This window comes from Saccharomyces kudriavzevii (genome assembly GCF_947243775.1).
Source record: "Saccharomyces kudriavzevii IFO 1802 strain IFO1802 genome assembly, chromosome: 13".
In the NCBI taxonomy this organism is placed as follows: Eukaryota; Fungi; Ascomycota; class Saccharomycetes; order Saccharomycetales; family Saccharomycetaceae; genus Saccharomyces; species Saccharomyces kudriavzevii.
The window spans coordinates 478,559-503,397 of record NC_079284.1 but is presented as its reverse complement, the minus strand read 5'-3'; the positions used below and the strand labels follow the sequence as shown (position 1 = coordinate 503,397).

Genomic DNA, 24,839 nt, shown 5'->3' with positions numbered 1-24,839 from the left:
GGCTGCTCCCATTTCAAATCTTCTTCGTTTCTTGGATCCAATTCAAAATTGTTCTCCTTGTTGGCTCATGTGGAATAGCATTATCAATGCCGGCAATGAATTTATCTGCTAATTCACGATATTCATAGGAATACCTTCTTAATATACTCTTAATAAATCCAATGGCTGTAACGCACTTCCATTTTAAATCCAATTTATCATCTTCGACATCATCAACGTCCATTTCATTGTTTACTTCTGGTATCTCAATGTCGTCATCATTAGTAACATTTAATAAGTCTATAGTGTTGTTGACAATGGTGCATAATCTTTCAAACACAAATTCAAAATTATTCTCGCTTTCATTTTCTTCTGAAATTTGCTGGGATAAGTTCCTAAAGACAGCTTCAATGGCGGTAGCTTCAACCAACCCGTTATTCTCAAAACCAGTTTCATTAAATATAAAGGTAAAGATTGTTTTGGAAGTAATCAAACCTGCGTATTTGAAAGCATCTGCCACAAGGAAACCTGTTTGGGGATTCGCATTCCAGAATGTCAGGACAGCCTCAATTATAATATACTCTTTTGCTTCGACATCTAGTTCAATCTTGGCAAATATGGTCTTTAAATCCTCTTTCAAATCACTAATATACTTGTTAGCATGTGAGAGAGATCTACTACCTGAGTCTACCACAGCCTGAACTAATAGTATGATAACAAATCTGTCAAAGTCAGTAATTATGGAACCATGCTCATTCTTCAGTTCTTCTAAAATGCTTTCTAATTCAGTAACATCTCTAGAATTGTTTGCTTTGTGAGTATAGTCTAAAATCTTACGAACTGTATTCTCCATAGGGACCCCTTCCTGTCTAAAGTATAGATCATTTTTTCTAATTGAATCTTCTTCTACAGTGTAGCCACTGAATAATGTTTGATAGTAGCTAACTAATTGATCCCTTGGAATATAAGAAGTATCCAAATATTTCGTGAATTCTTCAGGCAAGCTGTCTTCTACCTCTGAAAAATTCGATGTCAACCGTAGCTCTTTCTGAATTAGGCTTCTAGCAAAGTTCACCTTCGGATTATAAAAATACTTTCCAAATTTCACCGAATCATCTTCCCATTCATTCCATTTCCAAGAAAAGTTGAAGTTACTCATTTGAATTGAAAACCAATCCAAATACCTTAATTTTAGTTCAAAGTCTAACGAATCCAAATGATTGTAAAAAAACCTAAACGCTCTACCGAATACAGGAGCAATTGCTTTTGGAGAATTTTGGCAAATATCCACTAACAAAGTGTAAAAGTACGCAAAAGGCTGAGAAACGCTAGGCAACTTGAAGATAAGTCCTAGAATAGTTTCGATAGCCAAGTCTTCTATCTTAAAAGTAGGTGTCAGTGGATTATCTTCATAGTTAGAGATCAGTTGAGCGATCGATTCACCAGGTTCTGTAAAGATACCAGCTTTGAAAAAAAGATCCAAAGTTATTACCTGTCTTGCCACTTCCTTTCTATTAAATTCTAAACTTTGCACTAGATCGATAATGATGTCATTGAATAATTGACCAGCATATGTGTTGATAGGAACTACGGTTTCGAAATTACCAGCAGAATTTGGTAAATAGACATGGAAAGCATGTCTTGGTGTTTTCCACATGCTATCAACAGAACCAAAGCCTTTTTCTAAACGCAGAAAAGTTTTCAACTGTTCCACTGTTGGAAGCGTCAAAGCGTCATTAAATCCTTCGTCACCAGTTTGGGGAGTTAACAAATGATTCCAATTAGGAAATAATTCATTCAGCTGCTCCATGTTATTCATCAGCGCTTTCTTGACGTTTGGCAATACGACTTGAACAAGTTCCACCATTTCGTATGGCGATTCATTGTTGTATTCCCTCAACAAGTTTATATCCACTGTTTTAGTTCGATAATTCTGTTCGACGTATGCAAGTAACTCTTCCACTTTTGTTCTTAAATCCTCATTATTTTTATTGAAGAAGAACAAGTATGGGATGTTTAGCAAAGTGTTAGTGTAGATCGCCTCAGACACTGGGACTCTGTTATCTGGATCCAGGTTGTTCAATTTGATACTCAATTCGAATAAATTCTTATAAATATTGATTATTTCATCGACCAAAAACATTGGTGATAGAATAGACAAGAATCTCACGATCAATTTAATCTTATTCCATGGCCCAGTTTCATTTGATGTATTTTTAAATTCCTCATTATATGTCTCCTTACACCATTTTTGTAATTCTTCAAAAAAGTAATTGATAATACTCTTCCCAGCAACATTATTCTTTGAATTAACAACCATGGTTAATAAGGCAACAGCGGCTTGCTTTTGCGGTTGTTCGACAATAACAGCATTGAAAGTGCTCAATAGGGCATTATTGAAATAATCTTCATGACCGTACTCATTCATTATAGCTTCACTCAGGAATTTAATATCGTCCTCGAAAGCTTTGACAGATTCACCAATAGTACGTATATCAGGCATCATTTCTTTACATAGCTGAACAACAGGGGGGATTCTCTGTCTTTTGGGCATGCGAGGCCTAAAATCACGGTAATTCTCGTCTTCATCGAAATCTAAAGGTAAGATCATGTGCAAGGATGTTGAAGTTGGGTATGTTAGTAATTCAAATTGACTTGAAAGATAGATATTTCAGAGTAATAAAGGACCAACCAAATGATTATGAGAATGCAAAAACAAAGTTAGAAAGCGGAATAAAATAATAAAGATCACTTATGATTGTGAATCCTGACACTTTTAGTATCTCCATTTCTCAGTGCCACAAAAGTAAACTTTTCTGTCGCGCACCGTATCAATTGACAAAAATTTAGTAATCTCATCTCAATTGGTGTCGATGTACGCATTCTAAAATAAAACATTCTGGAAAACAATGGGTTTCAGACATACCTCCTCTTCTCTTCCTGTTAAACATCTTCAATTTTGTTGCAATGGAATTGTAGCGCTAAATGTGTATGCTAAAGCCGTTCTGATGAGCAATATATCTCTTTTTCTCCCTTTTCGTTCTCTTATGGTCTATTTGGATGAAATTTGTAGAAAATGTATTTTTTTTTCCAGGTTTTTCAAGAACGCCCTGAAAAAAAGCCTGGTCGACGTGTAAAGTGATGTAAAAGTACATAATTTGATTTACATAAATCAAGTAATACATGGAATAAAGTTCACCGTTTCTTTATTGTAAGTGACTTTTGAGCATTTCAATTTCCGAATCTCTCTCCTCAATAAGTTTATTCAAGTTTTCAATCCTTCCAACCAATTCTATAGAACTTGGCTTCGTGCCATTTTCTTGAAGCAACAGTTGCTCCTCGGCAATGAACCTCTTCAACCTCTCATCATTTAGTTGTTGAATTAATTGCACAATTTTGCCAGACTTCTTCCTTAATTCTTTTTCAAAATCAGAAAAAGATACACTTGAAGTGTCATCAAAGTTTGACGTTGAATTATCAGTTTCATACAACCGTATCCTTTCTTCCAATTCAGTTTCTCTCTTTATCGATTCTGCTAATTCGGTGGACACAAGTGTCAGTTCATTCATCAATTCCTTGTTTTCTGTTATTAAGTTCAGTTGCTCACCAGATATTGTTATCATCTTAGGTTGGGAGCCATTTTCTCCATTGGCCACTTCAGCGAGAGTGTTCTTTCCCCCTCTGGCATGTAATGGCTGGTATGGTTTAGCCAAAGTGTTATCAAAACTGAAGTCCTCTTCAGCGTGATTTGCGTGGTCTTTGCTATCGGTGGTTGGAGCGACTTTCTTTTTAGAAGGTGAACCATCCATATTTGGTATGAAATTATCAGATTCTGAGGTGGAACCAATATTCAACGGTTGCGTACTTGAAATAAATGACCTATGGGAAGAGCTAGACATGTAGGAAGCCGTTGATAAATGACCATCATGATTATCTTTTTTATACAGAAATGTGTCGTTGTTGATATTCTCTTGATTCATGGATATGTTGACATTGCTCAATCTCCTATTGTCACTATTAGATTGGCACTGCCTGACAGTAGCATCCGAAATGTTTCTTTTTGGATGCCTTTCCGGTATGGATTGTAGCAGGGATTCTCTATTACTGCTATTGTGGCCGGAGTTGTCTTCATTTATAGTGTTGGTCTCATCATTATTCAAATTCGCCTCATCTTGTCCAGGTGGAGGAAACTCTTGCGCAGTAACGTATTCATTAATATCGGTGGAGTTTTCTAGTTTATACATGCCAGTCCTGGTATTAATAATTTTCTGTTTGGAGGGAGAGTCACTAAAAGTGGACGAAAAAGTAGCTAAAGATGTTCTATTGCCCGGTACACCTTCACCTTCCAAAGTAAGGTCTTTTAAACCTGATTCCAGCGCGCTTGTAGGTCGTAAATTCAAATCGTCCATTTCACCTGAAGTGTCCTCGGTTTGACCAGCTTCAAGAATTTTTCTAGCCCTTTCTTTTTCTTTTATTAATAATTCTCTCTCACGCAAGGACTTTTCCATTTCAGCTAATTTTCTTTCCTTCTCCTTTAATTCAATTTGCTGAGCGGCAGATAATTGCAAAATGTTCAATTTCCCCTTATTTTCAACAGATTGATTATTGTTCATTTGATTTTTCAATGGCGAAGACCTTTGTTTTACCAAATCAGAGGCTGCTGTGGCATCTACTGAAGAGGAGGAGGAGGAGGAAGATGCAATCGGAAGTTTACTTTGTGCGTTTAGTATTGAATGAGCGGAATTACTTCTAACAGAAGTTAGCGATTGGCCCGTTGGTTGCTTCGTGAGTAAATCTCTACGATCGTTATCATTTGGTATGTATCGATTAAGTGCTTGGGGGACGTTTTGAGTTTGCAATGACATTGTACGATGGTTTTCGGGTACAGATTGAGGTTGTTGTCTCTGTTGAGGTAGAAATGATCTAGAGTTTTGAGACGAATATCTTGCAGCATTGGTTAATGACATAGCACGCGGTTGTTGGGGTTGCTGTTGACCATGACGCACAGCAGATTGAGAATGATTCTGTAATTGACCCGAACGACTGTTATAATAATTCACTGGAGGCATCCTTTGCTGTTGCAGTGGCTGCTGAATTTGTCTAGGAGGCCCACTCATCAATGAATTTGCTCTTGAATAGTTAGAGTTCGCGACGTTATTCGGTTGAAATTGGGGATGAGGGGTGGGGGCTTGCATTGCAGGATTACCATTCGGGAAACTTTGCAAAGACATTGCTCTGGGAGGTGCTTGTTTTGCCATGGCATTCATCGCAGTTTTCCTTTGGTTAGTAATATACTTTCTATATTCCGTGTTGGTCATATTGCCGCGATCTTTCGTCACTAGTGTGGGAATGATGGGCGCAGAATCACCACCGTATCCGTATTTGTCGCCACCTTTGTGACCGAAAGTCTGGATATCATGGAATGTTAGGTCTGGATTTGCGGAGTCTTCCAAAATCACGTCGTCGTCGTCATCACCATCACCGTTTCCATCACGTCCTCCTCCTCTTGCATTTTTTTTTGACTTCCCAAATTGGTGCTTATGTTTGAAAAAATTGGAGAATGAGCTTTGAGTTAAAGAATGCGCTTTTTTATTATTAGTATTATTGTGCGTATTGGTTGGCGAAGGTTTGTTCAGGTTATGCTGTATTACAGGTATTCCATTCATAGACGGATTAGGATACCCGAAGTTGTATTGTTGCTGTTGCGGATACATTTGCATTTGACGTTGCTGCTGCATCGGGACCTCATTGGTATCGTTACGGTAGTATTGCTGTTGCTGTTGCTGCTTCTGCTGCTGTGGAATGGAAAAAGGTTGATTGCTGTTATTACTAGCAGCCTTGTTTCCTGAAATGGCAGTTTCTTCTTGAATATCAATGTTTCCCATATCATTATTTAGCAGATTATTTCTTAATTGGGCCCTTGCAGAAAACTGGCCGTTTCTTGGAGCCATGGACGATAAACCTGCGTCCATTTTCACCCTGAATATTTTATACTTTTACCACTTTATCCCACTCTTTTATCGGATTTGGCGATAGCTCCTTTTCACGCTTCTTTTAAGATTATTAATAGCTTTTTTGAAAACCCAATGAAAAGAAAGCCCCAAATTTAATTATAGCCGTAACCAAAAAAACTGTCGCTGTTAGAGCCAAAATCAGAATCTCTATGCAATATAATGCCGATTCAAACACTTAAAATACCTACCGTTAATGTTAAACCGTTACAAGTGTATAGAAAGAGTCTCTCTGGCCCAAATCACCTTTTTGCCGTTTTCAGCATGTGCTTCTTCATCCATCCATTATTAAACCCAAAATTTTAATTGGAAAAAAAAGCAATGCGAAAAATTATCAGGGGAGACCAGAACCTCAAGCAGGCGAAAAAAAAAAGGTACGATGTTTACCCGGAAATATTGTGCTACGTGAACAATTACTATAACAACTACGTAGTCAATTATGTATGTGTCTATGCTTTTCTCGACCTGGAATGCGTTTGAGTGGGTTTGGCACTACTTGTGGTGTTTCCCTTTTCTTGCTTACCTTCGGCGTCGTTTTTCGTGACGACTTCGTCCTTCTTATTGGCATCCTTATCCAGTTCATCATTATCCCTCAACTTGACCTGTGACAATTCGCTTATAAACCAGATAACGGTGACCCAGAGCAAAAGTGATATACCGAACAGAATGTAGAAGTGGATGTTACCGTTTGTGGCGTAAATGAGCCACAATAGGGTCAGCAGCAACGCAACAAATGATACGTGTGTGGCGATAATCAACTGGGGGGAGGTCCCTGGTTCAAACACACTTTCCCATAACTTCACAAAAAAGTTGGCCATCTTCAGCGTTGTTTAAATGCAATTTTCCTTGCAGTACCTGTAGCAATCGGTTGAATGGCTATGCTCCATCTATGACAAAGAAGACTTCTATATAAATTTTCTCTACTCAAACTTCATTGCGAAATGCGAAAACAACCGGGTAAACACGGGCAAAACAAAGAAAGCGTATAATTCGGAATATACTCGTAGAACGTGAATGTATTATTACTGATGGCTCGTGATGGAAAATGGCGCATTCGAACATAGGGAATTATGAATAAGTAAATTAAATAGCAGCCACATATAGGAGACACCCAAATGGATCAAATCCCATCATTTCCCTTATGATATATAGTAGAGGAAGAATCAGAGAATTCTGATGGAGTTTTTTAGATACCGAAACCTAGTAGGGAAGAAATGGCAGAGACGGCGGCCATGGCGGTACTGTATTTCGAAGAGACAGAGTTAGCAGTCAAGCCTGAGACACCATTCCTAGATTAAGTGCCGCTGTCTTTATTTGTTTAACCGAACCAGCTTAATGTGAAACTCCCGAAATCAGGGGTGGAAAAGCAGCGTTCCAGCAGAAACAGGAATACTGCATACTCTACTCCCTTGATTAAATTTAGGTTAGCTCTTGAGTTCTTCATCAGTATGGTAATGACGTTTCCGCACTAGGCAATGCTGCAAAACGAGCCCGCGGTGCGTCAATACCAAGGTGTGTTTTGTAACCTTATATATTCTAGCAACACGACCCTCCTTCTGCGCGGTTGTAGGGGTGAGTGAGAGCGGCATTTCGACCACTGTCCCTCCAGTTGTTTTTAGCGGCCAGCACACCTTTACATAGCTTCTGCGCATGCAGTAGAAGTGCTCATTCAGGGCTGCGAAAGGGGCAGAAGATATCTAATTTTGTACATGCACTTTTTTTATAGTAAAAAAGAGTCTTGTTGAGTTCTGTAGCACTTTAAATTAGCTGGAATATAGCAATATGAAGGTGCAAGGTGCGATATTGCGGTGCAAACCTTCACATTCGGGGAGCTTTCCTTATCTAAAAAGGTGCTTTAGAATCTCCGCAAAGATTAAATTAACATAAATGCACCACATAGGAAAACTCAGGTTATTTTGAGTTCCCATCTTCGCTAGTAATAGGTGAATCTTATTTTTAGATAGGCCTTCTAATTCCTTAGTGATTCCTTTTTTCTTGATTTATGTTGTCACGTGCAGATGTGATAAAACCGAAAATGAACGTAATTTTGATAACTATACTAATTATTATCATGTGAATAAATAAATGTACATTAAAAATAACTTATACGAAACATGCAATGGCTCAATTGGCCCAATATATAAAGAATCTACAATTTTTCACCGATTTTCTTCAGTTTAATCAGGCGCTAACTGTGTGAGTTTGGTTGTGATATTATTTTTATGAAACTTTCTTGTTCTCTGACGTTACCCTTCAACGGTACAATAAGTTAGAGGGGGAAACGAATTCGGAAAACTTCTTAGATACCGGCACCTAGAACGAAGGAACCAGCAGCGAAGGCGGCCATTACGAAACCGTACTTCCAGGAGACAGGGTTAACAACCATACCGGGGGCGGCGTTTTTGGAAGTGGAGTTTTTGGAGCCATTGGCACTGGCGCTGGCGCTGGCGGAAACAGAGACAGTAGAAGCTGCAACGACGTTGTTGGAGACTAAGGCACTGTTGGTTTGAACAGAGGAGGAGGTTGTAGTACTACTGGCCATTTTGTTTTAATTGGGATGATATGTGATGGGTTTTTATTATTTTTGAAGGAGACTGTACAGCTAGAAACTAAATTTCAGAAAATAAAGCAGAGTCCGAAGCGGAATTCTGATTGCTTATATACTTTTCTTTCACTTTCTACGCTCGAGACTTCATCATCCAAAAATAGATCGACTTAGCCATTGTATTTTTTCACTAATATGGCAATGTGCTTTCCGCATTAGGCAATAGTGCAAAAGTTCTACTACGGGGGGGGGGCGTGTTTCGCAATCTTCGCGTTCCGGAACGCAGCACGCAGCACAGGGAGGAGAGAGGCATTCTGGCCAAGTTCTTCTAACGGAAGTGGGCTTCGGTAATGGAGGCTAAGTCTCGCCGTACTGCAACACACGATCGGCTCCGTGCGATGGCTTGCAGAAATAAATCAGTCGCACCGGATTTATGAGGGCACGGCCTCTGCCTAACTCCCTGTGCGTGCAATCTAATGCTCACCAAGGTCTGCTGAGGCTACAGATCAGGAAAGTGTTTCCTGTTGCACTGCTTGCTTTTTTCCGTAGTTAGGAATATGTGAGCGAAACATTTTTGCTGGCTCTGCACTGCAATCCTTGTGATTCAGTTACAGTCATATGAGTAGAGAAAATACTGTACTGCCTAAAAAGGTGCCCACTTCCTGTTTAGGAGGGAGAACCAACGTTCTTTCCCTACTCGTCAGGGTGGAGCAGGGCAACACAGAACTCCATCATTGTTTGTGTTATCTTTATAGACATATAGGCGGTAGGAATCCCCAGTGTTGCGATTATCGTATTACCCGAAGTTCGTTTCGCCTTTTCTTCCAATTTTTCATATATTTGTCAACTCATTGAAAAACTGCAGCCTCGAGATAATAGTTCTGGAGCAACTGACAAAACAAAATCACAGTAGCAGACATATAGCTTATAGCTTACCACACAAGCAATGGGTGCCTACAAATATTTAGAAGAACTGCAAAGAAAGAAGCAATCCGATGTTTTGAGATTCCTGCAGAGAGTTAGAGTCTGGGAGTACAGACAGAGGAACGTCATTCACAGAGCTACCAGACCAACTAGACCAGACAAGGCCAGAAGATTAGGTTACAAGGCTAAGCAAGGTTTCGTCATCTACCGTGTCAGAGTTAGACGTGGTAACAGAAAGAGACCTGTTCCAAAGGGTGCCACTTACGGTAAGCCAACTAACCAAGGTGTCAATGAATTGAAATATCAAAGGTCCTTGAGGGCTACCGCTGAAGAGAGAGTTGGTCGTCGTGCTGCTAACTTGAGAGTCTTGAACTCCTACTGGGTCAACCAAGATTCTACTTACAAGTATTTCGAAGTTATCTTGGTCGACCCTCAACATAAGGCCATCAGAAGGGATGCTCGTTACAACTGGATCTGTAACCCAGTTCACAAGCACCGTGAAGCTAGAGGTTTGACTGCCACTGGTAAGAAATCCAGAGGTATCAACAAGGGCCATAGATTCAACAATACTAAGGCTGGTAGAAGGAAGACCTGGAAGAGACAAAATACTTTGTCGCTATGGAGATACAGAAAATAAGCTAATCAAGGCTGTATATACGTCAATAATAGTACATTAATACATCCTTTCAGTCCATTCACATCACAATTCTTTTTTTTTTTTAGATTCTCTTACTTCTTCGCTCTTTTTGCATGCGCAATCTGAAGCCTTGACTCTTTTTTCGGCGGGAACGAACGATATTGATCATGCCAAGTCAGGTCATTGCAGAAGTCAGTTGTCATTTAGAGTGAAGACCCTGCTAGGTATCTCTGAATTATCCAATAATGAGCTGACTCCTCTCTCGCTACTGTCGATACTCGGATGAGTATGTCACGTTCAAATTTATTATATAAAAGTAAACTTGTTTTAAGCTCTAGCTTGCAGAATAAAACGGAAAATATCTATCACGACTATTAATTGAGGCCGATTTGATAGCAAAACCGTCGAAGCACGTATCATCATTAAACATGGCCAATTACACAAAAACTGCTATTCTATCCGTCTACGACAAGACAGGCCTACTTGACTTGGCTAGAGGTCTAATCGAAAAGAATGTTCGTATTCTTGCTTCTGGTGGTACTGCTCGTATGATTCGTGATGCCGGTTTCCCAATCGAAGACGTTTCTGCCATCACACACGCCCCAGAAATGTTGGGTGGTAGAGTAAAGACTTTGCATCCAGCCGTGCATGGTGGTATTCTAGCCAGAGACATCGACAGTGATGAGAAGGATTTGAAAGAACAACACATTGAAAAGGTCGATTTTGTTGTCTGTAACTTGTACCCATTTAAGGAAACGGTTGCCAAAATTGGTGTGACTATTCCAGAAGCTGTGGAAGAGATTGACATTGGCGGTGTCACTTTATTAAGAGCTGCTGCCAAGAACCACGCCAGAGTTACCATTTTATCTGATCCAAGAGATTACTCTGAATTTTTGGATGAATTATCCAACAGTGGTGAAATTTCTCAGGACTTGAGAAACAGATTAGCCTTGAAAGCTTTTGAACACACCGCTGATTACGATGCCGCCATTTCCGACTTTTTCAGAAAGCAATACTCTGAAGGCCAGGCACAAGTCACTTTACGTTACGGTGCCAACCCACATCAAAAGCCAGCTCAAGCTTACGTCAGCGAGCAAGATAGTCTACCTTTCAAAGTACTATGTGGCTCTCCAGGCTACATTAATTTGTTGGATGCTCTAAACTCTTGGCCATTGGTGAAGGAATTATCGGCCTCATTGAACTTGCCAGCTGCAGCTTCTTTCAAGCATGTTTCGCCAGCTGGCGCTGCCGTTGGTATTCCATTGTCTGATGTTGAAAAGCAAGTCTATTTCGTTTCCGACATCGAAAATTTATCTCCACTGGCATGCGCATATGCTAGAGCTCGTGGTGCTGACAGAATGTCTTCCTTCGGTGATTGGATCGCTCTTTCCAACATAGTAGATGTCCCAACTGCCAAGATTATCTCTAGGGAAGTTTCTGACGGTGTTATTGCCCCAGGTTATGAACCTGAAGCATTGGCCATCCTATCCAAAAAGAAGGGCGGTAAGTACTGTATTTTGCAGGTCGATCCAAACTACGTTCCAGGTGCCGTGGAAAGAAGACAAGTGTACGGTGTGACCTTGGAGCAAAAAAGAAACGATGCTATAATTAACCAATCTACTTTCAAAGAAGTTGTTTCTCAGAACAAAAATCTAACTGAACAAGCTATAATTGACTTGACAGTTGCTACCATTGCCATAAAGTATACTCAATCTAATTCTGTATGTTACGCAAGAAATGGTATGGTTGTTGGATTGGGGGCTGGTCAACAATCTAGAATACATTGTACAAGACTGGCTGGTGACAAGGCCGACAATTGGTGGTTTAGACAACATCCAAGAGTTTTGGAAATTAAATGGGCTAAAGGCGTCAAGAGACCAGAAAAATCTAACGCTATCGATTTATTCGTAACTGGCCAGATTCCAACTGAAGAACCAGAATTATCTGAATACCAATCCAAGTTTGAAGATGTTCCAACACCTTTTACTTTAGAAGAAAGAAAAGAATGGTCGAGTAAGTTAACTAATGTTTCTTTGTCATCAGATGCATTTTTCCCATTCCCAGATAACGTTTACAGAGCTGTCAAATCTGGCGTCAAATACATTGCTGCTCCATCTGGTTCAGTCATGGACAAAGTTGTCTTTTCAGCTGCTGATTCATTTGACCTTGTTTATGTTGAAAATCCAATTCGTCTGTTCCACCATTAGGTGAAAATATAGCTGTGGCTAGGGGCCATAAAAAAAAAAGAAATAGGCGCCAAATTGATGTATAGTTTATTTTTCTTTCTCTAATGATATAAACACCACGGATAGGTTTATGTACACTAATGACACAAGAATGTTTAATGCATTTTGAATCTGAACATTTCTTATAAAAATAAAAAAAATCACTAGATTTTCAATCTGATGTTCATGCTTATATGAAAAATATCTAAAAACTAGAAGTATAGTACTTATTACAGCTTTCTCATATTCGGAGTTCCTTCAGATAGGTCGTGAAAACCCTGCTCGTTCTCAGCTATTGCTGGAAACTGGGTAAACCTTACAGTAACCATGAACTTTACCTCTACAACACACACAAGTACTAAACCCACGTAAACCCAAAGAAATTCTGCAATCTTCGCAAAGAGCGAAGCATCGGCAGGGCCACAGTATCGTATTTCTCTCATTGACTTTGCATACTGCACAAGATAAGTCAAAATCACCTTCTGCCCCAGACGACTCATTCCTTCCGCATGCTGTGGAGCCTAAAATGGATGTTCTTGTTAAAGTTTTACTTGATAATAGCGTTTGTTGAAGGATATGGCTGGTAGAAAGGATCCAATCATAATCTGTAGGAATTTGGGCATCCTTGGAGGAAAATAAATCCAACAGGGCATCCCGAGTCTCGTTGAAAATAAGCGACTCATCTTCCAGGTCCTCTTCATCGGAATCCCTGAGTGTCTCAGCTTCAGAAGGTTCATAATCTTCAGAAAAATCTTCGTCGGGTGTGTTAAGTAATTGAATATCTTCTTCATGCTCGGCGCTATCAAGTTTTATATTGCCACTTCCAGCTACCTTCAGGATTTCTTTGGATGTTCGGTTGTCGGGAACGTTCTTACCTTCATCATTCCTGCAGGCAAAGAATATTTGGCCCATTAGCTTTTTTATTATGCATATTATAAGGTTTGGCAGCATCGTAATTTTTTTTGGTTTTGATATTGGTGAATGATGTTTTCGGCAATCAGTGGTTATGTCATCCTTGTATGGGTTTTCAAGTTCGTTTAAATAGCCACTAATATAGAATCTTTCATTGACGTTGTTTGGAATATTAACAGCGGGAAATTCTCTCCGTATACCCTTTTCCATTAGTTCAGTTCCTGAGCATAATAATAATGCAAATTTGGTTGCCATAGCTGAGAAATCTTCCTCACCTGTGTAATTTAAGTACTTTTTCCAATTTCTACTAAGTGGGTAAAACTGTAAAAGTTCACATGAGTTATGAGACTTTCCGAATGGATCCCATCTAATTAAGCATGACAATTCGAAGAACAGTAGAGATATGAAGATTATAGCGACCGAGAATAACTTTGGAAAGTGTCTGAATTTGACCGAAAATGGAAGGCTTTTCCAGCCGCCTTGCTTAACTCTTACACCCAAATAACAGATGTGACAAAGATTCATAAACGTACTGAAAAGCAAACGATAATTCCTGAGCCTGAAAATCTCCACAAAGTGGATTAGTATTCTACTTGAAATTGCCATTGAACAATCTATAACGTAATCAGAAAAACCTATTAGTTTGATGTCTTTATTTGTCATTGTATAAAACTGAATTGAAAGTTCAAATAAAGAGTAGTCTGTACCTTCCAGCGGGCTGGAATTACGCATAATGGTAAATATAGTCTCGACACAATAAGAATAAGCAAATGCATAGAATATATTCAATAAAATCTTTTCCTGGGTAAAAAAAAAGTTGCCTAATATGCTGAAATCTTTGCCCAATACCAGTGGGCCCAACGATACAAACGTTAACGCAGCGATTGCTGATACATGGAAAACATTGATTAACCACACCGGTAATGTACGCCTGGCGCCATTGGTGAGAACCGCATAAAACACGACGAATCGATTCAGTACAATAGCAATTACAAAGCAAAAAATGGCGTATGGGCAGAAAAAGAATCCTATTGTATCAAAGACTGACCTTAGGGTAGGAGGGATTTCTTCAGATTTAACTGTTTGTTCGTATTGTAAGGTTACAGCTCCTATAAAGGATAGCCCCAGTCTATAGGGGAAGTTGATGACGGCTGCGAAAGTGGAGTTACCTGATATTATACCTTGTGACGTTTGATTCAAATAGTTGAACGAATTCAAAAAAGCATTTTCAGAAGAAGTTGTAGAGTTCATATTTTTAGCATAATTTTTCTACAAAAGAAGGGACCCAAATCAACAAAAATATTACTCCAAAAGTGCAAAATGTCTATAAAATGTAATTGCAAGCAATGAATATTGAATTGTTGAAAGTAGTAGGAATTGTTAAAGTAGTTTGGCAGTATTTTGTATGCGTATCTTTGACGGACCGAACAATACAATTTTTGATATTATAGCTTTATCATGTCTTTTCGCATTACTTGTTGAACCAGCTCCAAAGTTCGATGGGGCTTCTGGGTACTTCCATAAAGGGGCGCCTTCAAAGAAGGCCACGTACGCAAAAATAATGGTTGCTAAGAGATTCGAACTCTTGCATCTTACGATACCTGAGTATTCCCACAGTGAACTGCGGTCAAGAGGTTTTCTTGAATCAGGCGCCTTAGACCGCTCGGCCAAACAACCAGGTTTTTGTTGGAATTGTTAGATTCAAATATCGCCTATGTCAATGCAAAACACTTCGAAACGAATACATCACATGACCACAAATGTACCGGAGCACGTGTAAATGCTGATAATTAGTAGTATTAATTGATAAGAAGAGAAGAGCTTTCTTGTACTATATGAGCGTTGACACAATAATCAACTATCCATCAACTACTACTATAACAGGTTGCTACATTCATTTATGTCGCCAGAAGATTATGATATACGGAGTTTGAAAGATGACGCCGATTATAGAACCAGTATAATAGGATTCAGACTGTCATCCAGGTGCAAGGATTGATAATGCGATAGGATTATGGATGAAGGGGTATGGAGCGGAGGAAAATGTACCTACATTATTATGTAGTAGAATTTTTGAATCCCTTTTTGTGGATTTACAGATTCCTGAGAAGAACTTTCAGAATATTATATACCTGTAACACTATTAACTTCTCCAAAACATAATCCCGGAAATTGTCACAAAATTCCACTACCATATAATGAGAAAGGTATATAAAACGCACGCCCATTGGATTTGCTAAATATGCTCAATATAATAAAAACCTGGCGGGCTTACTATAAGTTCAATGTAGCAACTCATATCATATCCTATATATGTAATATCCAAGTTGAGCCTCAACAGTTCTTTGGTTTCACACCGCCTCTCATTCGTAGAGCATATTCTTTCATTTCTCTTCGAGTGTTCTCGAAAGTTTTCAGCTAGAAATTTTACTTTTAGGCGGGAAAAAATGAATTTAATAAAAACATGTTGCACAACTAATTGCTTAACCCCTAAGTTGATTAAACATTCCCTACTGCTTGGAAAAATGACGCAAACAATACTTGAGTAATAGACGTCACACAAGTAACATCCGTGGCTACTTCTTCTTACCTCAAAAAGCTTCCAAAGAAAGGGTTTGCTGACTAGTCAATACACCAAAAAAGGGGATTAGGGATACATAAAATTGAGACGACCGATGTGACGTTAGATTGTGACAAATAAAACTGAGATAGTATCCGTTTCTTCAAGACCTTTACTATTTACCACTTTGTCAATAGAGCAAGGATTGTTGCATAGCATAAAATTATGGGTGTGACGGTTCATAAGATATCGCCTTTACTCAAGTTTTGTCGGGCAACTTCATTTGTTCCAAGGGTCAGTACGCCATTTATATTGCGCAACCGAGTCGTCAATGGCAAGACAGATTTTTTAACAAGAAGCTTTCATGCTGCTGGTGTATCTAAATCGGGTCGTTGGACCAGTAAAAGTGAAGAGGAGCTGTTGGTATCCCAAAGAAAACAAAGACCGATATCCCCACATCTAACTATTTACGAGCCTGAGATGAGTTGGTATCTCTCTTCATTGCATCGTATATCGGGCGTCCTTCTTGCTCTCGCGTTCTACGCTTTCACCATTACTTTAGGTGTGAAGACAATGCTTGGGATGGAAACAACGGTTCAGGATCTGAACAAGTGGTACCATGAAAAGCTACCCAAATGGTCTCAATGGCTAATCAAGGGCTCCGCAGGATACCTATTTGCATTTCATTTTGGCAATGGAATAAGACATCTCATCTGGGACATGGGTTACGAAATGACCAATCCTGGGGTTATCAAAACCGGATCAATCGTTTTAGCCGGTACGTTGGTTTTGGGCACGTACCTGCTTACTCAATAAGTGAAGGTAAGGAATGCTCTACACACTAGTTGTGTCATTTTTCATATAACATTAATATATTCATTATGTTTGGTTTTATAAATGCAGTACTTTTCACTGAAGTACTACCCGGCCGAAAGCAGCGCGGGCGAATGCAAATGTAAACAATAAGCTCTTCAAGATCGCCATAACTACCCAACCTCTCTGATACAGATGAAGCGGTATGGTAAACGCAAACGGAAGGTAGGAGAAGAAGGAAAAATACAGTAAATTTTCGCAGGTCGCCCATGTCACAAAAGGAAAACCTGCTCGATAGTCCAGTCGAATTCTTAAAAGAGGTGAGAGAAAGTTTTAATATACAACAAGATGTTGATGCCATGAGGAGAATACGTCACGACCTTGATATTATAAGAGAGGAAAGTGAAGCGAAAATTGCTGATGAAAAATCAACGGTATCTGAGTCAAACAGGAAGTTGAACGCAGAGAGGATAAATGTTGCCAAATTGGAGGGTGACTTAGAATATACTAATGAAGAGGGCAACGAGTTTGGCAGTAGAGACGATTTAGTGAAACTTTTTAAGGATTTGGACGGTTTAGAACGTAATATTGTATCGCTTCGAAGTGAATTGGATGAAAAAATGAAGCTGTACATTAAAGACAGTGAGATAGTATCCACGTCGGACGGATCCGAAATAAATCCAAGAATGATTGAATCCGAGATGGAAGATCAAAGCGGCATTACCTCAGAAGCAAATGAAAACATTCTAAAATTGAAACTGTACAGGTCACTCGGGGTTATTTTGGATTTGGAGAATAATCAAGTCCTCATCAGTAGAAAGAATGACGGTAATATCGACGTACTACCCTTGGATGACAGTCTTAGTGACTACTATAAGACCAAGTATATATGGGAAAGGTTGGGAAAGTGAAAAATCGGATAACGTTCAACATTTGCACATGTCACGGCAGTACCATTCCGACAAACAGTGCACGACTAATAACGTTTTTAGGGGTGCTGAAGCCACGAGCATTATTAATGTTCAACCTCTCAAGCTCATGATGGGCTAGTATGATTAAACCCCTCAATGATGGTTTGCACTCACTTATGATCCTCCTTACAATATCTGTGTGTATTCCCTTTCCGGACTATCCATGCTAACAATGACAATGTACGGATGTTATTTAGTCTTCGTTTTCGCCGTTCTGAAAATTTCTCAGAGAATGTGTGCAGGTACAGCGAAAGTTTCAGAACGTTTGTTGAAAAAAAAACTCATCCACGCAACTTTTTTTTTTGATGCACAAGGACAATTTCCAGTTACTGGACTGCTTTCTGCTTTTAAATAAAGCTCCACTCAACTTAGATTGTTCTTATTTAAGTGTACTCTTACAGATTGTTTTTCGTATTTATTTTCTTTTGTTTTTCCCGAAATTATTCAAATAATACAAAGCAAATAAAGTGAAAAATGGCATCCAACGAAGTTTTAGTTTTGAGAGGTACCTTGGAAGGTCACAACGGTTGGGTCACATCCTTGGCTACTTCCGCTGGTCAACCAAACCTATTGTTGTCCGCTTCCCGTGATAAGACTTTGATCTCCTGGAAGTTGACTGGTGACGACCAAAAGTTCGGTGTCCCAGTTAGATCTTTCAAGGGTCACAGTCACATCGTTCAAGACTGTACCTTGACTGCCGATGGTGCTTACGCTTTGTCTGCTTCTTGGGACAAGACCTTGAGATTATGGGATGTTGCTACTGGTGAAACCTACCAAAGATTCGTCGGTCACAAGTCCGATGTTATGTCTGTCGACATTGACAAGAAGGCTTCCATGATTATCTCTGGTTCCCGTGACAAGACCATCAAGGTCTGGACCATCAAGGGTCAATGTTTGGCCACTTTGTTGGGCCACAATGACTGGGTTTCCCAAGTCAGAGTTGTTCCAAACGAAAAGGCTGACGATGACTCCGTCACTATTATCTCTGCCGGTAACGACAAGATGGTTAAGGTATGTGATTATTTTTTTTAGATATTTTCCATGGTAAAAAATAAGATGACGTGGGTAAAGAAAAAATGTAGTTTTGGCTGTACCATTCAAATGATGTAATAACATATTTGCTACTTCAGATGGAACTTCGCGTTCCGCATGAGACATACTAATTATCACCAAGATCTCTGATGAATGGTTCAACAGCGCTGCTTTTATTCCTTACTCATGATGTCGACATTTATGCCGTTTTTGGACTTTAAAGTTCCTATTACTAACAAAAATGATTATAACTACAGGCTTGGAACTTAAACCAATTCCAAATTGAAGCTGACTTCATTGGTCACAACTCTAACATCAACACTTTGACTGCCTCTCCAGACGGAACTTTGATCGCTTCCGCTGGTAAGGACGGTGAAATTATGTTGTGGAACTTGGCTGCCAAGAAGGCTATGTACACTTTGTCCGCTCAAGACGAAGTCTTCTCTTTGGCTTTCTCTCCAAACAGATACTGGTTAGCTGCTGCCACCGCTACCGGTATTAAGGTCTTCTCTTTAGACCCACAATACTTGGTCGATGACTTGAGACCAGAATTTGCTGGTTACAGCAAGGCCGCTGAACCACATGCTGTTTCTTTGGCTTGGTCTGCTGACGGTCAAACTTTGTTCGCTGGTTACACTGATAACGTCATCAGAGTTTGGCAAGTTATGACTGCTAACTAAGAATATATATAAGGCACATTTTTGTGTTCTTTTATGTATATATTTTAGTTATTGGTCATGTTTAAAATGGTAAAAATAAAGAAAATAATTTCTATATTTGTAGTGTATAATATTAATCGTCATAGATTTTGAAGTAATGACGGAAAAATCAACCATGTTAATACAAATCATGATTTCTGTCTACCTACTGCAAAAATAAATACTTACGTATAGTTAAAAGATGATTAATTTTGTCATGTTCCTCTTTTACTTTTACTGTGGTACTGATTTAGATTCCTCTTTCCTTGCGGCTTTCAAGACAATTGTCTTTTCTAACTCCTTCTCAGCTTCTGCAAGTAGTTCATTAAAATCAGTTTCCTTAGCCATCGTAATGGAATCTTTAAACAGCTTTTCAGCCTTAGCCAAAACGCCTTCGTGTAAGCTCAAAACACCCATTCCATAAGTAGATAGGGCAATGGATTGTGCAACCGAGGGATCGAGTTGGTCCTTTACGTGGAATCTAATTTTTCTGTTTCTTTTGGCAAAGCTAACGACGCTATCGTAACATTTTTGTGCCCTTTCCAAACACAAGTCGCGATTTTTACGTACAAATCTCACGGCTTTTATATATGTTCCCATATCTAAATCTTGGTCCGATTCTCTGATTCTTTTTTGTTCCAACTGATTTAAATCAGCTTCCAACTTTTCCGCCTGAAGATAAAATAGGGACCCCAAGTTTGCTTGCGAAAGTAATATTTGTCCTGGTGGCATATCCGCCATAACCATCCATTCCACGCTAGTTATCTTACAGGTCAGAGCTGTAGCTATGTCCTTTGATGACAGGCAGTAAGCTGTGTATAAATCTCTAGCAGTGAAAAACTCTTCTTTGAAGGGTTCCCAAGCACTGCTATTCTTTTCCAAGTCTAAAATCATATAACCTTGATCATCAAACTTAATGTGCTCCTCACTGACAAATGTTTTGAAGTCGTCATTAGAATCTCTACTGATGTCTTTGATCACAGATAACTTTTTTTTCCTTTTCTCGAAAAATTCTTTCAACTCCGGAGATTTACTTAAAATCTCTTCTTGAGCTAACAGCAAGTGTTGCAGCAATCTTTTTTTCCCGCTTTCTATATCTTTATTAATTTCTAACGATTTGATCAAAATTCTTAAGTCTTTTCTGAGCACTTCACCTCTTTCACTCTCATCAATCTTGCCAGGAACATTTAACGCTTCGAAAAACCGGCTTAGTAACTCCTGATATAAATTTTGAGCTTCGTCAAGCATATTCAGTTTTTCATACATTTCAGCAATCTTCAGCTCTATTCTTGTATAATCATCCGATAGCGGATCCACATGAGAGCGATCACACACATTCAACGCTTCAATAAATCGCCCTAATGCCTCATTGTAGTTGAAGTTCATTCTGTCACTTTCTTGCCATATGGCTTCCTTCCAGATTTTCTGTGCTGAGAGAGGTAGTTTTTGTTTCTTAGAGTTGCTATTGAGCCAAACCATTAGGCCCACCAGTGAAACACCAATGGAAACGTACATCCAGTTACGATTACTCTTCTCTGAATCAGGTGTGACTGCGGGTGATGGTCGAGATGATATGCCAGCTGGAAAGTCGGGTATTGACGCTGACTGTTGAGAGTTGAACTTTGATGCTGGCGGCCTTATGTCATGTAGGTGGCGTATATGAGCGGGTCTCGTTGGCCACGCTGAAAAGTTGGTGGTAAATAAATACCTCTTGCGTAGTCTTTGTGATAAGCGCGTTCCTCGTAGGAGCATAGCAAAAAGAAGTTGACTTTTCAGGTTTTGTAATGGAGGATATTTGACTTGACGGTGTCCTTTTGCAATCAAATATAACTGGTTTACTCAACTATAGAAATATTGATAGCTGTGCAAATGCACTTTTACAAGGCCGAAACCCCGCGAAAAATTCCAGATTAGAAGGGACTAAATAAGGGAACGATGTATGTCAATGTAGAACAAACTGTTCAATAGGAGTGGATCGAATGTCAGGATTGACCAACTGTAGTCCAAAAAATGTGTGGTAGGTTTGCCTTAGCTTACGATAGCGGGGATCTGCCCGGCCTTCTAGGGGAATGGAATTTACCAGTACATACCCCCAACGACGCATCATCGAACGATCAACGTTCATTAGACGAGGAGGATACAAAAGGTCAGGCGGCCGTTAGTGAAGAGATATTCAAAGCTTCTTATAATGTCTCACCTACGAACTATTCCGCTGTATATCGGGCAGATACTAAAGCCATTCAGTTCATGAGGTGGGGCCTAGTGCCCTTCTGGACGAAAGATTCCTCACAGTTCAAGACCTATCGTACCTTTAATGCTCGTTTAGAGAATCTACAACAGAGTAAAATGTGGATAAGACCTTGTGAGAAGAAAAGATGTGCTGTACTCATGAGCGGATATTTTGAGTGGAAAACTGTAGGGAAGAAGAAAACGCCTTATTTTATTTCTAGACGGGACGGCAGGTTGATGTTTGTAGCAGGAATGTACGATTATGTGGAGAAGGAAGATTTGTACACGTTTACCATAATAACTGCACAAGGGCCCAAAGAGCTGAAGTGGCTGCACGAAAGAATGCCCTGCGTACTGGAACCGGGCTCTAAGAGTTGGGATGAGTGGATGGATGTGGACAAGACGGAATGGAGTACAGAAGAACTGGTAAAGTTATTAAATCCAGGTTACGATGAGTCAAAGCTACAGTTCTATCAAGTTACTGACGATGTCGGAAAAACTACCAACACTGGAGAACGATTGATTAGGCCTTTGTTGAAAGAGGATTCAGACATGTTTAGTGTGAAGAAAGAAAGAAAAGAAGTTCTACTCGAATCTGACAACGACGAAGGTATCGCTGATAAAGATGACGATGCAGGAGCTGATGAATTGATCAAAAGGGAAGATGATCGCAAGGAAAAGAAGGATCTGAAGGAGAATTCCTATGATCAATCTGCGAAGAAGAAAGAGTACAAAAAACCAATCCCATCAGATGGAGGAAGTGTAGGTATTAGAGTAATGAAAGAAGAAGCGAATGAATCACCTGAAGAAGGGGGAAGTGAAAAGAAAAGAAACATCGTTGATATGTTGGGCAACCAAAAGGATTCAAGAGGCAGGAAGAAGCTGAAAAAATGATATTTTCTTGGGCCCTCTTTTCTTATCGATAGTTTATGTAATATTCATGGTTTACTACTTAATTTATTTACTCTTTTAAATGACTGTTATGAATCCCTAGCAATTCTCCACATAAATACAACGAGCCGCACACAACGATTGGTCGTCTTTGCCCCTCTGATGCGTTTGCTAGGGAAGGTAATATCCGGCGTAAATTGTTCTCAATCGCTACATCACGTGTATAATCTTGACTTAAGATGAAATCTTTCATCTCTTCAGGATCAGTGGCATGAATCCAGGGCATACCTTCCACGCTATTAAATTGAGTAAGAATTATTCGATCTACTGGCCTCAATAAAGGCTGAAGCAGTGGCTTCAGGCATTTTCCAGAAGTTACGGCCATCACAAAGGTCAATGGTTGGTCTCCATATTCTTTTCTCAGATATTTTGCCAGCTCTATTGAAGCCGAACCATTATGAGCACCATCCATCAGTATGGGTAACGTTTTCCTACTCAAACGATCATAACAGTAGTCCATACGATATAGCCTTCCCGGCCAGTCCACCTTCGCTAATCTCGCACTCACTTCATCTTTGGTAACATTGATAAGCCCGTTCAACTGTAAGTATTCTAGCATACCCATAGCCACTCTGAGGTTGAATATCTGATACTCCCCATTCAGGGGTAGTTTTGCCAAGTTGAAACATCCCCATGCCTTCGTATCAATGATATTGCCATTAAGATGGGAATCAGTGATGAAAAGTTTGGACCCCAAAGCCTTACATGTATCTTTGACGACTTTTACGACACCTGGATCGTTGGTTCCGTCAATTACTGTGAAAGGCACCCCTTTGGTAATTATACCCGCTTTCTCTTTGGAGATTTCAGCTAAGGTATTTCCTAGAAAACTCTCATGGTCTAAACCGATCTTAGTAATACCGCAGCACGCCTTGTTTGAGCCCGGAATAGCATTAGTAGCGTCAAGTCTTCCACCGAGACCTACTTCAATGACACACCATTGGCACTGCAAATCGCAGAAGTATTTGAATGCGGTGCATGTTAGTAATTCAAATTCCGTACATTTCAAGGAATGTGATTTGTTCAAAGCTTCCAGTTGCAATCTAATGTCTTGATATTTATCTAGTGAGATCGGCTTATTGTTGATTGTAATGGAGTCAGTAACATGGACCAAGTGTGGAGTGGTGAATCTCCCAATTTGATACGGGGTTTGTTGCAAAACAGAGGATAGGTAACTGCAAACTGAACCTTTACCATTTGTTCCTGCAACATGCAGCACCCTCAATGAGTTTTGCGGGTTGCCCAAGTGCTCTAGTAACCTGGTTATACGAGAAAGTCCCAACTCAATAGACATTGCTGTATTAAATATAGCAAATACACCAAGTACACTCAAGAGGATCTATCCTTGTTGGTGTTTGCAATATATATACATTAGATGACATATTGGATTTTTCCACTCAATTTTTTGATGATGATTATTCATCGAAGAAAATACCCGAACGAGTCAAGGCTACTGAAGGCCCTATATGAATAAGTCCTGATGGTCTGATAGCAGCGTGGAGTACGAGATGCTTTGGAATATTTACTTACACAAAAGCTTTCTTCTTTTACATGTAAATATATAAGTTTGAAATATTTGCTTTCAGTAGCTCATTGCTACGGCTTCCATTTTTTTTGATATAATCGAAATGAAACCATAGTTACGCTTGAACAATTCGTGTGATCTATCTAGGGACTTCTTTTACTTCACCTTTAAGTGCATTGGTCTGGTTCAAACATTTGCTAGAAGTAAATGCGCGCTTATTAAGGAAGACGTCGTCAAATCAAAATAAATAACGGTGTAACTATGTCAATACGAGCAATAGAAAGAAACAACGAAACACAACAATGCAGCCACCATATATACAGGAGCGTCTGAAGTCGCTCAATGATGTAGAAAGCCAGTTGTGTTCTATGCTGCAGGAGGCGTCGCAAGTAACGTTCATATTTGGCGAATTGAAACGTGGCAATGAATCAGTGAAACCACAATTCGAAAACCATGTCAAACAGTTCTACGAATTACTGGACAAATCAACTACACAGTTGCGTAAGGAAATACAGCTATTGGACGAGAACGTTGGAACCCGACTACTACCTATTAACGTTAACAAGAAGGCCCTTGGCCAAGATACAGAAAAAATGGAAGAGCAACTAGATTTACTCTCAGTGATACTGGACCCTTCGAAATCCAAGTGATCCAGTCGGATCCAGCAGACCTACAACAAGTATAATTATATAAATATCACTTAAATATAATTTTCATATGAAGAGGTAGGGCATTTGAATTCACTCTTGGAGAAAGGAAAATGAACTTGATATTATTGAAAAAGAAAAAAAGGAAGGCGTATTTGAAAGTAAAACATAAACGAGAGT

General features: G+C 39.4%; 14 protein-coding genes and 1 non-coding gene across 15 annotated transcripts; 7 read left to right on the top strand and 8 right to left on the bottom strand.

Annotated features, from left to right (window-relative positions):
* Nucleotides 1–13: 13 nt before the first annotated feature.
* On the bottom strand, nt 14–2,930 carry STO1 (Sto1p; the record flags this gene model as incomplete). The annotated part of the gene is made up of 2 exons (XM_056230361.1): nt 14–2,574; nt 2,906–2,930. 2 exons carry the CDS (start codon nt 2,928–2,930, stop codon nt 14–16), a joined length of 2,586 nt encoding a protein of 861 aa, XP_056084287.1.
* A 255-nt stretch (nt 2,931–3,185) lies between these two features.
* Nucleotides 3,186–5,951, bottom strand: EPO1 (Epo1p; the record flags this gene model as incomplete). The annotated part of the gene is made up of 1 exon (XM_056230360.1): nt 3,186–5,951. One exon carries the CDS (start codon nt 5,949–5,951, stop codon nt 3,186–3,188), a length of 2,766 nt encoding a protein of 921 aa, XP_056084286.1.
* A 488-nt stretch (nt 5,952–6,439) lies between these two features.
* On the bottom strand, nt 6,440–6,808 carry PKR1 (Pkr1p; the record flags this gene model as incomplete). The annotated part of the gene is made up of 1 exon (XM_056230358.1): nt 6,440–6,808. The coding sequence occupies one exon, from the start codon at nt 6,806–6,808 to the stop codon at nt 6,440–6,442; it is 369 nt and encodes a 122-aa protein (XP_056084285.1).
* A 1,481-nt stretch (nt 6,809–8,289) lies between these two features.
* On the bottom strand, nt 8,290–8,532 carry NCW1 (Ncw1p; the record flags this gene model as incomplete). The annotated part of the gene is made up of 1 exon (XM_056230357.1): nt 8,290–8,532. One exon carries the CDS (start codon nt 8,530–8,532, stop codon nt 8,290–8,292), a length of 243 nt encoding a protein of 80 aa, XP_056084284.1.
* Nucleotides 8,533–9,481: 949 nt separating this feature from the next.
* On the top strand, nt 9,482–10,096 carry RPL15B (60S ribosomal protein eL15; the record flags this gene model as incomplete). The annotated part of the gene is made up of 1 exon (XM_056230356.1): nt 9,482–10,096. One exon carries the CDS (start codon nt 9,482–9,484, stop codon nt 10,094–10,096), a length of 615 nt encoding a protein of 204 aa, XP_056084283.1.
* A 428-nt stretch (nt 10,097–10,524) lies between these two features.
* ADE17 (bifunctional phosphoribosylaminoimidazolecarboxamide formyltransferase/IMP cyclohydrolase ADE17) lies at nt 10,525–12,303 on the top strand (the record flags this gene model as incomplete). The annotated part of the gene is made up of 1 exon (XM_056230355.1): nt 10,525–12,303. One exon carries the CDS (start codon nt 10,525–10,527, stop codon nt 12,301–12,303), a length of 1,779 nt encoding a protein of 592 aa, XP_056084282.1.
* A 306-nt stretch (nt 12,304–12,609) lies between these two features.
* ASI1 (putative ubiquitin-protein ligase ASI1) lies at nt 12,610–14,484 on the bottom strand (the record flags this gene model as incomplete). Its single annotated transcript, XM_056230354.1, has 1 exon — nt 12,610–14,484. One exon carries the CDS (start codon nt 14,482–14,484, stop codon nt 12,610–12,612), a length of 1,875 nt encoding a protein of 624 aa, XP_056084281.1.
* Nucleotides 14,485–14,795: 311 nt separating this feature from the next.
* On the bottom strand, nt 14,796–14,910 carry Skdi_13.trna15L. The gene is made up of 2 exons: nt 14,873–14,910; nt 14,796–14,839 (listed from the first exon to the last, which is right to left on the bottom strand). It is a non-coding gene; the product is annotated as a tRNA-Leu (tRNA).
* Nucleotides 14,911–16,018: 1,108 nt separating this feature from the next.
* On the top strand, nt 16,019–16,609 carry SHH3 (the record flags this gene model as incomplete). Its single annotated transcript, XM_056230353.1, has 1 exon — nt 16,019–16,609. One exon carries the CDS (start codon nt 16,019–16,021, stop codon nt 16,607–16,609), a length of 591 nt encoding a protein of 196 aa, XP_056084280.1.
* Nucleotides 16,610–16,875: 266 nt separating this feature from the next.
* SPC24 (kinetochore-associated Ndc80 complex subunit SPC24) lies at nt 16,876–17,517 on the top strand (the record flags this gene model as incomplete). The annotated part of the gene is made up of 1 exon (XM_056230352.1): nt 16,876–17,517. The coding sequence occupies one exon, from the start codon at nt 16,876–16,878 to the stop codon at nt 17,515–17,517; it is 642 nt and encodes a 213-aa protein (XP_056084279.1).
* Nucleotides 17,518–18,051: 534 nt separating this feature from the next.
* Nucleotides 18,052–19,289, top strand: ASC1 (40S ribosomal protein RACK1; the record flags this gene model as incomplete). The annotated part of the gene is made up of 2 exons (XM_056230351.1): nt 18,052–18,588; nt 18,867–19,289. 2 exons carry the CDS (start codon nt 18,052–18,054, stop codon nt 19,287–19,289), a joined length of 960 nt encoding a protein of 319 aa, XP_056084278.1.
* Nucleotides 19,290–19,541: 252 nt separating this feature from the next.
* On the bottom strand, nt 19,542–21,059 carry MGR3 (Mgr3p; the record flags this gene model as incomplete). Its single annotated transcript, XM_056230350.1, has 1 exon — nt 19,542–21,059. One exon carries the CDS (start codon nt 21,057–21,059, stop codon nt 19,542–19,544), a length of 1,518 nt encoding a protein of 505 aa, XP_056084277.1.
* A 258-nt stretch (nt 21,060–21,317) lies between these two features.
* SKDI13G2440 (putative peptide hydrolase) lies at nt 21,318–22,430 on the top strand (the record flags this gene model as incomplete). Its single annotated transcript, XM_056230349.1, has 1 exon — nt 21,318–22,430. The coding sequence occupies one exon, from the start codon at nt 21,318–21,320 to the stop codon at nt 22,428–22,430; it is 1,113 nt and encodes a 370-aa protein (XP_056084276.1).
* A 67-nt stretch (nt 22,431–22,497) lies between these two features.
* On the bottom strand, nt 22,498–23,781 carry FOL3 (dihydrofolate synthase; the record flags this gene model as incomplete). The annotated part of the gene is made up of 1 exon (XM_056230347.1): nt 22,498–23,781. The coding sequence occupies one exon, from the start codon at nt 23,779–23,781 to the stop codon at nt 22,498–22,500; it is 1,284 nt and encodes a 427-aa protein (XP_056084275.1).
* Nucleotides 23,782–24,314: 533 nt separating this feature from the next.
* On the top strand, nt 24,315–24,662 carry MED11 (Med11p; the record flags this gene model as incomplete). Its single annotated transcript, XM_056230346.1, has 1 exon — nt 24,315–24,662. The coding sequence occupies one exon, from the start codon at nt 24,315–24,317 to the stop codon at nt 24,660–24,662; it is 348 nt and encodes a 115-aa protein (XP_056084274.1).
* Between the last annotated feature and the right edge of the window lie 177 nt (nt 24,663–24,839).